This window comes from Amphichorda felina (genome assembly GCF_050947745.1).
Source record: "Amphichorda felina strain 45539 chromosome Unknown scaffold_8, whole genome shotgun sequence".
Classification (NCBI taxonomy): domain Eukaryota; kingdom Fungi; phylum Ascomycota; class Sordariomycetes; order Hypocreales; family Bionectriaceae; genus Amphichorda; species Amphichorda felina.
Genome location: NW_028145042.1, coordinates 1,375,190 through 1,387,685, shown reverse-complemented (window position 1 = coordinate 1,387,685; position 12,496 = coordinate 1,375,190). Strand labels below are relative to the sequence as shown.

Genomic DNA, 12,496 nt, shown 5'->3' with positions numbered 1-12,496 from the left:
CAACCAGAAGTCATCCTGAGCTTTGATACCTTCCGTGCTCGCCTCTGCAACTCTTCCCATCTCGCCACCCGACTCTCTTCATGACGCTGTCGTCACCCTAGAGACCCTCCCAGCTCACGCCCACTCAGCCTCGCCTTCGCCTACTCAACGCCTGTCTACCAAGAATTCTCACGCAACACCGCAAACATGTCTCTCATCAACGTCCGCCGCGATGTCAGCGACGCCTTCTATCGCTACAAGATGGAGCGTCTCCAGACCAAGATTGAGGGCAAGGGCAACGGTATCAAGACCGTCGTCGTCAACCTGTCCAGCGTCGCTCAGTCCCTCGCCCGCCCCGGGGCCCACGTCATCAAGTACTTTGGCTTCGAGCTGGGTGCCCAGACCAACATGGATCCCAAGGACGACCGCTGGATCATCAACGGCGCTCATGACGCGGCCAAGCTCCAGGACCACCTTGATGGCTTCATCAACAAGTTCGTTCTCTGCAAGAAGTGCAAGAACCCCGAGACCGACGTCGTCATCAAGGATGGCCACATCATCCTTGACTGCAAGGCCTGTGGCCAGCGCACCGACGTTGATCTCCGCCTCAAGCTGAGCAGCTTCATCCTCAAGAACCAGCCCAAGAAGGGTGGAAAGAAAGACAAGGCTGAGCGCAGGGCTGCCAAGAAGGCCAAGCAGCAGAACGGCGGCGCTGGCAAGGAGAACGGCAGCGGCAGCGGTGGCGAGGAAGCTTCCGAGAATGGCTCCAACGGCAACGACGACAATGGCGACGCCGGTAGCGACGATGAGTTCCAGAAGATGCAGGCTGAAGCCCCGGAGGTCAATGTTAAAGCTGAGATCAGAGATGATGATTGGGCCGTCGATGTCAGCGAGGAGGCTGTCAAGGCCCGTCAAGCGCAGCTCCCTGGCGAGTTCAAGCAGAAGTTGAATATTGGAGATGATGACGAGGAGGAAGGTGGCAACACCGTCTACGACGATCTTGGCAACTGGATCTTGGCCCAAGCACAGGAGAAGGGCTCTGTTGACAAGGTCGACTCCATCAACATCTACGTGAAGGCCAAGGAGCTGGGTATTGAGTCCAAGCACCGCACCGTCCTGGTCCTCGTCCAGACCATCTTCGACAAGAACATCTGTGCTCAGATCCCCAAGCGCGCTAGCATGCTCAAGCAGGTGAGTCGAAGTCGCGCGCACACACGTATTTGGAACATGAAGTCGCTAATATTTCCTAGGTCATCACTTCTGAACGCCATGAGAGGGCCCTCCTCGGAGGCACTGAGCGCCTGCTCGGTACTCTTGCCCAGGACAACCCTGATGCGTACTCTCAGGTCGTCAAGATCCTGCAGCTGTACTACCACTACGATCTGGTCAACGAGGAGGTCGTCCTCAAGTGGGGCTCCAAGGCCAGCAAGAAGTACACCGATGTGTCCATCTCCAAGAAGGTCCGAAAGGCTGCTGCTCCTTTCCTCGAATGGCTTGCCGAGGCCGACGAGGAGGAATCTTCCGAGGAGGAGTAAGCAGCTGCTATTCCACTGTTGTGTATGCATGTCTGAGCTATTGTTTGGGTCGACAGAGCCTTGTGTTCTCCTCACTCTTGTGTCAAAAGAGCTTCGAGTAGAATCACATTTCTAGATTGGAATTTAACCTGATTCTGGAGCCGCTATCATTTCACATAAACTTCTCTGAAGTATAATAAGTCGCTTAATTGTGCTAAACCTCCGAATACATGTAGCTGTCCGTAGAGCCCAAGTGGTAATTTGGGTATCATGATTCCTTAGCCAAGTAAACTCTATCTCGTCCTTGGCCCAGCCCAGCAAAATAATAATTCTACACAACGATCGCATCAGGATAGTATACCCCTCCTCTCATGAATCGGCTTTGGCGTCAACTTCCATCTGGTCACCCCCATTGGTGGCCTCCTCCCCGGCAGCCACTTCACCTTCCTGCATTTGCTCCTCCTCTCCGCCGTCCTTCTTGTACAGGAACTCCCCAATCGTCTTGATCGTCTGCTCCAGGTCATCATTTACGATTGTGCTGTGATAGAGTTCGGACGTCTTGGACTCGTCGAGCTGCTCGGCGAGGCCGTCAACGATGGATTTGATGGTGCTGTCATCACGGCCACCGGCATCATTCAGGCGGGATTCCAGAGCCTCGGAAGTCGGGGGCTTGATGAGAACATAACGAGCTGGGAAGTCCATCATGTCCTTTGCGAACTTGGCAGCCTATAAAGGCCAGTCAGTAGTGTACATCAAATGCTCTGTAAACGGGATCAAACTTACCTCCATATCCAGCTCGATGACGGGAACCTTGCCGCTCTCCACGACTGCGTCTATTGCCTTGGAGCTGGTGCCATAGGCGACATCACCTTGCTCGGTGTACTCGACTAGACGGTCGCCATCTCGTAGCTGATTAAACTCGAGCGCCTTGACAAAGTGGAAGCTCTTGCCGTTCGCCTCCCCCTCGACCGGCTCCCTCGTTGTGTGCCGCACTACACGCCCAAAGACGCCCTTGTGCGCTTCTAGAAGTTTGTCCACGAGCGTAGTCTTCCCAACGCCGGCCGGGCCGGAGATAACAACGGTTTCCCTGTTGGAAGGCATGTCCTCCTCACCTGCGGCGGCGTCGTCATCCACAGCATCGATATCTTCGAGCGGCTCGAATATTGCGCTGATATCGTTAGGATCATCAATCTTGTCGAAGGCAGCCAGCTTGAAATCTCTGGCTATCCGTAAGGCTCTCCAGCTCTTGCTTGCCTTGCTGACAACGGCCTTGGCCTTGGCCTGCTCATCGGAGGCCATGGAGATTTCAAAATCATCATCGGCGATCTTGGCTTTGAAGGAATCAAGATCTGGGATTTGATATCGCTCGGGATCCTTCAGCTCCTCCATGACCTTGTCACGATCCTTCTCCTCGAGGAACTCCATGGACACAGCATTAAGCGGGACGGGCCTCAGACGCTTATTTGTTGTCGACCGCTGTGCGGCAGCCTGTGCGTCTGCCCAGACCTCGGGGGGCACAGGGTCTCGCCGGATAGGCTCACAATTGGCCATTTTCCAATAGACCCAGTTCTTGTCCCTGGCGAGAACTGTGTCGACCATTCTGTAGAAGAATCTTCCTGGCTGGTCTTTTCTCATATAATCCGCAATCCGATGCTTTGTATCCCGTGCCCATTTGGCCTATGGCTGATGAGCAAAAAAACTACACGGAGGTAAGGCTTGCTGGAAAACTCACTTCCTCTTCTCCAAACTCGCCGCTGTACATGACGGACTTGTTTGGCGTGTTCATCCCTTCGTATTTCTTCTTGGCTTCAGCCGTCCAGGAGGAGATAAAAGTCAGGACAATTAATATCTGGACGAGAATATGGCGGCGGAAGGTCAGGTCCCCAACCTGTTGGAAGAAGTTAGCTTTTGCGGGTTGGCTGAACTGATGAGCGGCCTGGTGTAGCCTACCTCCAACTCGAACAGATCTCTGCTCGTGAGATACTTTGGATTGAAGGCCTCTGACTGCTCATCGTTTCCAGTTCCATCACGCTTGCGCTTGAGGCTCTGCTGTGGCTCCTCATGTGTGTTTGGCAACCGTGACGACCCCTCGTCCGACGGATAAGTCTTAAAGGTCCGTACAGTTTCCTCTACGCCACGCCGAAACTTGGCGAAGTTTGATGCGTCGAAGAGAGTAAGAGGTTGGCTAAAATACTCCTGCAAAGGCCAGAATAGACGGTATAGTTCGTCGAATGACGGAAGCTCGTCTACTTTCTTTGCGACTCCCTTCTCATCAGTCTTGGCGTCTGCTACCTCCGTCTGAGTATTCCCCCGGGAGTCAACATCCATTTCTGAATCGTCCTTTCCAGGGGCCTCAAACGTCGTAACATTTTCGGCGTGGTATTCACCGCGCAGGTTGACCGAGCTCCTGTCGCCAAGGGGAAAGCTCTGGAACAGAAAGATGAAGACCCTGCCGCAGAAAGCTGTGTCTTCTGCCCGCGAAAGTCGCCTGAGCAGCTCATTGCAGCTGCGCAGGATGACAAGGTTCGTCTGCTTGAAATTCTTTGCCGTGATGCGTTCGCGCCGCGACTCGAGGTAGTCGAAAATGATCCGGCAACCAGCAATGGTTTGGCTGTCGAGAAGCTCCTCAATCAGCCAGAAGAGCAACGCTGGTTCACAGTGGCCGTCGTCGGAGAGTATGGAGAGGATATCGAGGAAGTTCCACATCTGGACAAACTCGGGGCTGTCAATCGGTGTCGAAGCCTGGGAAGTCGTTTAGCTTATGCCGGACTGGGTGCAAACTGGCTTTGGGGTCCATCCTTACTGTCAGCTTGGTGAAGAAATCTCGTGACACAGCCTCGATGGCAGCGAACTTGCGCGCCCTGGGCCGACTCTTAGAAAACTCATCATCATCGGCCCCCTCCGGGATGGTCGTGGAGAAGGTAGAGGCAATGCGATCGGAGAGGTTCTTGAGGTCGTGCTTGTTGATGGGAGGCTCTATACTTGACGACGGGGTGCGGTCGGTGGAAGGGGGTTTCAAAGCCGCTGCCTCATCTAAAAGCTCATTCAGAAGAGCGCCGAAGGCAGTCACGGATGGAACGCCTAGGTCTTCAACGCCGAGGGCCATGGTGGAAGCGACGGCGCGTCGTTCCAAGCAGACCAGCCTGAGGAAACGCCGGAAGGTTGCTGCGGCAAGCGCAGAGGTTGATGAGGTTATCGATATGTGTCATGTATCGTAAGCTGTTCTCTGTTTGCTAGAGAAAAGGTGCTCGGCAGGATGGTGGCACAATTACGAGTACTAGCAATGATGGTTAACTCAGCGTCGGACGTTTTTGTCATGGGAAACAATGAGCAGCCAAGGCTGAGGATGGACCGCGTTCCTGGTACATTATATGGGCAGGAGGAATCAAGGTGTCAAAAAGAACGACGCTACCAATATGGTGCCTACTCAGTAAGTATTAGTTTTCAACCGACGTCAGGTTATTATCCACTGAGTATCCGCACCTATGCATCAGTCACAAACTAAACACCAAAATTGAAGACTGAGAGTAGCTTATAGGAATTAAAAGTATGCCCTAATATGAATAAGGGAAAGTACGGAGTACTTCGTACGGACATTTGGACGCATTTCTTCTTGGGTTGGAGAATCCCTCAAAAAGGTAACCCAGCTTCGGGATGTGTATCTAAGTGTACCGTTAATTATGTCAGACGCAGAATCCCCTGGGGAAGAAGTACTGGGGACTTGGAGGGGCAGCTCTGGGCTTTGGCCGCTGCAAGGCTGAAATTTCTGGAGCATCCGCCATGAAACTGTCCTGTCATCGCGCTCCTGCACCGCCCTCCGCGACCACCACAACCCTGACGGCCAAATCGACTCGACGGTGTCAAAAACTCGGCGAATTGCTGCGCGAAGCCTCTTCGACACCCTTCCGGCGCCTCATGACGCGATCTGGGGCTAGCTCCAGGCATGCCGAATACCAAGAGGCTCAAGGGCAGCGGTGCCACCAAGGCCCAGAAGCCCTCTGATGCACCGCGCGACGCCGCCAAAGAGCGCCCAACACCGGCCGAAGTCGAGGAGGAAGAGCACCCGTTTGTGCAACTCGCCCGGAAGCACTGGTTGAAGCCGGTCAAGAAGCCTGCGCAGCCCAAGGTCAAGAATGATGTGCTTAAACAGGGCATATGGGACGTCTTGGAGCGTGATGGCTTCCAGTACAAGTCGCTGCGACTCTTAGAGAGCCTCCAGACATTGGAGAGGTGTGTGGTACTGCAAAAATCTTCTGTTGGAGCTGGGATTGCTGACATGATAGCTTCTAGCTACCTGTGGCCCGGCTATACTGACGAATCGTCCAACTTTCACGTCCTTCTGATCGCACTCATTGTAAACGTTAAGAGACGCGAGCAACTCGAAACATGGAGTAAGCTTCAACCTGAAAGAAAGGCGGTCCATCCACTGACCCATCAATCTAGGTCTTTTTGAAGATCGTCCGGCCGAGTTCTCTTCTATGTTCCAGCGCGTCATCTCCATGATGCTTGACCGGACAGTTTCCACGCCCATCAGAACACATCTCCTTTGCTTCCTCATTCACGCATTCCAGAGCCTCGACTGTGCCATTATAAGGAAGGAGTGTGCCCCTTTGGTGTCTATTGGAGTGTGGCACAATCTTTCTAGCGACAATGTGCGCGAAGCCCAGCTGAGCCAAAATGGGCATTTGAAGAAGGCTTGGAGGGCAGCCCTCAAGAGGTGGGACGCCGCGGACGATGCTACCAAATCGAGGTTGCGGTTTGAGCGGTCATGGCTATACACATTGCTCCTCGACTTTTTATCACTGCTCCTTGAGGCCAAGGGCAAACCAGGTACGTTCAGAAGCCTCAAGGGCGAGCTCTATGGCATGGCTAACTCGGGTCCCAGAGGAGACACTATACTGCGAGCGCTTCACCGAGTTTATCTCGGACCTCCAGAGCCAGCTGCCCACGCGGCGGTACCTCAACACTCTTCTCCATGATCTACACCTCATCCCGGCTATGAAGCTTTCGCCCATGTACAACGACGAGGACAACGGCCTTCTTAGAGAGCTGCATGCGCTTCTTGTTCACTACACTTACTTCCCTATAGATGATCAAACCGGGGCTCAACTCAGCCCCTCGGAAGCATACGAAAAACATTGCACGCGGCTCGGGAGGCTTCAGCGTGTTTCCCTGAAACATTTCAAGGACAAGCTTGTGGTGCTGGCGTTATCCAACTATGGTTCTATCGACAAGAGGGAAGAACTTGAACCTCTCCTTGAACCATTGACGGATGAAGAGATTGTACGCCTGATGTCGCTCCTGGATTTGCGATCGTCCTACCCCGGAAGCTTGAACTTGACGTTGGATCGCAAATTGTGCATGGAAATCCTCCTTTCTACGTTCGAAAGAAGAAAGACGTTTCAAGAGTCTACCCATGGCATGTCGCTTGTACCCACCGAGCAGACTTTGTTCGACAGCAGTTTCCAGCGCGCCGATTCTTACGATGGTTCACGCCCCCTTGCTCTTCCCAAGCTGAATTTGCAATACCTTTCAGTTGGCGACTTCTTATGGAGGGCGTTGGTCCTGTATCGCCGGGAGGCGTTCTATGGAATCCGCAACGACATCGATTCGGCACTACGTCGTTTGAAACCAGAGTCTCGCCGCTCAGGAGGGACTCATTTTGCCGGATTTTCTAAGATGGCCATGCCTGTATCCAATCCATCGTGAGTGAACCCGTGTCCCTTTCTCAGGCACATCACTGATTACTCTCTATAGTATTCTCGAAGTTGCCCCTCCCTTGGTCGGCGAAGACCAGCCATCGGTAGTCCGAGCGGAGATCTTGGTTGACGTTCGAAAGTTAGGCGAAGGTGTCCGGAGAGAGTGGGACTCGTTGCGAGCTGACGACGTCGTCTTCCTCCTGGCAATCGACCCACCTTCATCACAGTTGGCCGATGAAGACGGAGTTCAGCCTGAAAATGAGAAGCTCGGAATTTTGTCTATCCGAACAGCCGTCATCAGCCAAATAACTGACGACAAAGGCCGTCATGTCCGTGACGGAGCTTCAGGATTGGACAGCAAGCGGCGCATTCAACTGAAGCTCGATCCTCGGACCTACGCCCAAGACGCCGAGCTGGCTGCAGCTGGCCGACCCGACATCTACGGCCGAATCAACCTCCTCCTACGGCGGGGTAGAAGGGAAAATAACTTCAAGCCTGTTCTGGAGTCTATTCGCAGTCTTGTACTGTCTGAGGTACCCCTTCCATCGTGGTTACACGAGGTGTTCTTGGGCTATGGGGATCCAGCCGGAGCTCACCACAAGAACCTCCCAAACCGCATAAAGAAGGTCGATTACCGAGACACCTTTCTCGATTGGAATCATTTGGTGGAAAGCCTACCTGGAAAGACGGTCGAGCCTAACGATGACGTCTCTGGAAGCTTTGGCCCCCCGTACGTTCTGGAATCTGCCGATAAGGAAGATGAAGCGCCGCCCGCGGAGAAGAAGCCATCCAAGAAGCGCCGCCGTGGTGCGGAACCGTCCCTGAAAGCCGAACCTGAGGTGTTTAAAGTCTCCACCTATAAGCCTCCCAATAGGGGCCCCTACCCGATGGACGCACCTAGGCTGAACGCAGTGCGATTCACAGCCGCCCAGACGGAGGCGATCATGTCTGGTTCCCAACCTGGACTCACAGTAGTCGTGGGTCCTCCGGGAACGGGAAAGACTGATGTTGCCACGCAAATCATCAATAACATATACCATAACTTCCCAGAGCAGAAGACCTTGCTCGTGGCACACAGCAATCAAGCGTTGAACCAGCTGTTCGCCAAGATTGTTGCCCTGGATATTGACGAGCGGCATCTTTTGCGACTAGGTCATGGAGAGGAAGAGCTTCTCACAGAGAGCAACTTTAGCAAACATGGCCGGGTTGAATCCTTCCTTGAAAACAGAGATCGGTACCTCCAGGAGGTGAGAAAATTAGCAGCCAGCCTCGGCGCTCCCGGTGCTCATGACAACTCAGCCGAGACTGCTGGCTACTTCAACACGGTCTACGTGGAGCCGGCCTGGATGAAGTTTCTGCAGATTGCTTCGTCTGACGAATCCAGCGTCTCGGAAATTGTCCAAGCCTTCCCGTTCCAGGCGTATTTCGCGGATGCCCCTCAACCTCTGTTCCCTCCTGAAGCCGACCGGGTGCAAGTCCTCGACATTGCACACGGGTGCTACCGCCACATTTCCAAGATATTCACCGAACTGGCCGATGCGCTACCGTTCGAGATTCTACGACGTGATCGTGATAAAGCCAATTATCTGCTTACGAACGAAGCACGCATTGTCGCCATGACGACAACTCATGCGGCGATCCGGAGAGGTGAAATTGCCTCTCTTGGATTCCATTATGACAACGTTGTCATGGAAGAGGCAGCTCAAATCACCGAGATCGAGACCTTCATCCCGCTAGCTATGCAGAAACCCGTGAACGGCGAACTCGGATTGCAGAGAGTCGTCCTCTGTGGCGACCATTTCCAAAACTCCCCCGTCATCCAAAGCTTGGCTTTCCGCCACTACGCCAACCTGGAGCAGTCTCTGTTCTCCCGGCTGGTGCGCCTGGGTGTTCCGACGGTGATGCTTGACCAACAAGGACGGGCTCGCCCAACCATTGCAAGCCTCTATCAGTGGCGGTATCCCAAGCTAGGTAACTTGCCGAATGTTCAGAACAACGACGAGTTCCTGAAGGCAAATGCTGGCTTCAAATACGATTACCAATTCATCAACGTGCCGGACTACAAAGGCAAAGGGGAGATGGAGCCGACTCCACACTTTGTCCAGAACCTTGGAGAGGCCGAGTACGCTGTCGCCATTTATCAATATATGCGTCTGCTCGGATATCCGGCGGACAAGATATCAATCCTCACGACGTATGCGGGACAGCGGGCATTAATTCGGGATGTCCTAGGCCACCGCTGCGCGAAGAACCCCATCTTTGGGCTGCCCAAGGCTGTGGCGACGGTGGATAAGTACCAAGGCGAGCAGAATGATTGTAAGCTTACCAACGTGCCTTTGATCTTGAGATAATGCTAACTTGTTACAGATGTCATTCTGTCGCTCACGAGGACGTCAAGAGTTGGATATCTGCGCGACGTCCGCCGCATGACAGTGGCTGTCTCCCGCGCTCGACTAGGACTTTACGTGCTGGGCCGTCGGGAAGTCTTTGAAGCGTGCCCTGAACTGCGACCCGCGTTTGACAGGCTCCTCCAGAGACCCGACAAGCTGATGCTGGTGACGGGAGAGCTGTGGCCTTCGGAGAGGATGTTGGCTGCAGAAGACCCGAATAGCCCCGTGAATGGGGAAGTTGCAATGGAGAGCGTAGAGCACCTGGGACAATATGTCTTTGAGATGACCAACACAAAGGTCAAGCAACTCCAGGCAGAGCAAGATGGAGCGACGGGGGAACCAACGATTCTAGAGGAGCCAGAGGACGATGCACAAGGAACATATTATGATGAGGATGGCGAGGAGCCAGGCATGCAAACAGTACGCGAGGGCGAGGATTAAACTGATAGAGACGTGGTTTGGGCGATGGAATCTCGGACAAATATTCGGCAATGGCGCACTATTTCAATTGTCAAGATGGGCTCTGATAGGGAGGGACCAGTGACCAGTCTGTTGGTGCTCAATGTGTCGGTGGCAAGACCCAGGCTGTTGCAGGTGATCGGCAGACGTGCAGATGTTGGAGCCGCTGACGCAAATGCCCTGACTTTAATTTTTGTCCTTGCCATGGGGCCATGCCACCAGTAGACAGCAATGATAGGTAGGTGAGATTGTAATATTGGCTGTGCGGGTTTGTTGGCGCTACATATAGTAACCCCATTACCGCCACAGGGCGGCTGTTTGCCTTTTGAGAGTTGAACCCTAGGGGGACGTCCGTTGGTTACTAACAAGCAGTACCACCTAGGTAGGAGTAGACACCTGCTCGTGAGGAAACGGGAAATGGCCGAAGCTGCGAGTGAGTCACCGAGGGAGGCCTATGGCAAGGCACAGCTGAGACGGATGTATGTAATCAAGTGGCCACGGATGACAACGCAAGAGATTCAGCCCGTCCAGGAGGGCATTGTCGGTGTGGCCAAGCAATTGATAGGTTCAATGCGAAGGCAGAGTGGTATCCGTAGACGGTGTTCAGATGGCGGCGGGCGCTGCCCCATATGTACTCCGTTCCTCTGCCCTCTGGTATTGGAGGTACTATCCGTAATACGTACTATTACTGCGTTTTTTTGCCAGAGGGCCGCAGAGTGTGCGCAAACTTGCAGCTGGAGCCCTATACTTATCATTTTACTGGGGAAAAAGGTGCGATCTGGGGATTTTGAGGCTTGAAGGGGTTCTTTTATACTATGACTGTTTATTTTTCCTCTGCCAACCTCCATGTACGAGTATTCGTAGTAGGTAGATTGGCTTACTCCAGGACTGACACGTGGGCGCGATAATAACTATTCGTACTGTACTGATACAGTGTGGTGAGGACTGTCCACATGAGGATCTTGATCCTATTTTACCCATTTGTGCACAGTGCCTAGTCCCCCAGAGACTGCGAGTGCAACATACCTCTCTACCTCCTCGTACTCCGTGCTCCGCACACCACGACCTGTAGTCGCCGAGCCGGCCTGATTGATACCTGCAACGTGTCCGAGTGCCCGATTGCCCGACTGTTTGACAAATAGCAGGAGTGAATCACTTTCTGGAAGCACCTGCTGAGGACTGGTGAATCAGAAGGAGTCGAAAAGGAGCGGGCACAAAAAGATGGATGTCATGGCTGTGTCATGATTCCTCCGTCGGCCATTGACCGACCGACTGGGTTTGCTAGAGTCGTGGAGTGGCGTTTAAGGCCGTGTGGGCAGCCGTGGTGGCGTGGATCAAGGACGTCTTTTGAGTCTTCGTCGCGCCGCAACCCACCAAAGGCACATTTTATGCTTGAGCTTGGGAATTCTAGGACTCTTGCTAGGTTAGGTTTTCGGTTTGTCCATAAATGGAACCGGTCCGTAGGTGCGAGCGAGTTCTCTCAACGACGGCGACCAAGGAAAAACAGCAACCACTGTAACTTCCCAGCTCGTACGAATACTACGTTTCGCACTATCAATATTCGTACCGAGGTGTCTAGACCTATTCCTGGGCACTTTCTACTATTTACAGTAACTTTGGAGACATCGACAGATAATAGTCGCAACCTTACTGTGTCATCTGCCCTGCAGACACGGTACAGTTACAGTACACATCCCGATACTCGCACGGTCGGCGGCCGGTGGCGGGGCGCCTGAAAAGTTACCAGGCGGAGAAGGGCGCTGCAGCTACAGTGCCAGCCCAGCAGCCAGTGGCCTATTACTCGTGGTGAGCCACAGCAGGGCAGCACTCAAGAGTGACAGGGGTCTTTTGCGGTCTTTGCCCACACGCCAAGGTGCGCCAAAGCAAGCAATCCGCGAGGGCCACCCCTTCCCACCCCCGTCCCCATCATATCAAAGCCTGGTGCCCAAAATTTTTTGCAAGACTCTTCCACATCTTCACCAACTTCAAGGAACCACGCTGGTCCGGTGGAAGTAATCCTCTCCTCTCATCAGCATTGGATTTCTCTTTTTCTGCGTATTCTTCCTGAATCCAGAAAGAAGATTTCTTCCCTCTGCTCCGAGTTTTTTTTCTCCTACGACCGCCACGCGGCTACGAAAATCGTAAGATAATTTCGCTGTCTGCCCGTCCTCGACGACAGACTCGCTCATCTTACGACCGCCTCGCTCGGCTTTCCTTCATTCCTTGGACCGATCCGACTTCGACAAGGCCTACTCCCGACTCTGCTCGACGAGTAGCTGCTCCCTTATCGACCTCGATCGCATCGTCGTTTCTCGCCTTTGCATCCCCTCACCTGTCCGCGCCGCTGGGACTCGAACGCAACGACGTCCCTCGACCACGCCGACCGCACTCCATCATCCACAACACAACATCTCCGCTGTCGCCAGCCTCAAAACCTTATCTCCCATCGCGAACG

At 53.6% G+C, this 12,496-nt stretch overlaps 3 protein-coding genes across 3 annotated transcripts; 2 read left to right on the top strand and 1 right to left on the bottom strand.

The window, feature by feature from the left end:
- Positions 1–186: 186 nt before the first annotated feature.
- TIF5 (translation initiation factor eIF5) lies at positions 187–1,514 on the top strand (the record flags this gene model as incomplete). Its single annotated transcript, XM_083197454.1, has 2 exons — positions 187–1,170; positions 1,230–1,514. The coding sequence occupies 2 exons, from the start codon at positions 187–189 to the stop codon at positions 1,512–1,514; spliced, it is 1,269 nt and encodes a 422-aa protein (XP_083046922.1).
- A 348-nt stretch (positions 1,515–1,862) lies between these two features.
- Positions 1,863–4,599, bottom strand: ACO1O0_008087 (THO complex subunit 1 transcription elongation factor-domain-containing protein; the record flags this gene model as incomplete). The annotated part of the gene is made up of 5 exons (XM_083197453.1): positions 1,863–2,219; positions 2,277–3,170; positions 3,226–3,381; positions 3,444–4,235; positions 4,297–4,599. 5 exons carry the CDS (start codon positions 4,597–4,599, stop codon positions 1,863–1,865), a joined length of 2,502 nt encoding a protein of 833 aa, XP_083046921.1.
- An 837-nt stretch (positions 4,600–5,436) lies between these two features.
- ACO1O0_008086 (RNA helicase aquarius) lies at positions 5,437–10,023 on the top strand (the record flags this gene model as incomplete). The annotated part of the gene is made up of 6 exons (XM_083197452.1): positions 5,437–5,723; positions 5,784–5,884; positions 5,937–6,323; positions 6,379–7,198; positions 7,251–9,508; positions 9,560–10,023. 6 exons carry the CDS (start codon positions 5,437–5,439, stop codon positions 10,021–10,023), a joined length of 4,317 nt encoding a protein of 1,438 aa, XP_083046920.1.
- Between the last annotated feature and the right edge of the window lie 2,473 nt (positions 10,024–12,496).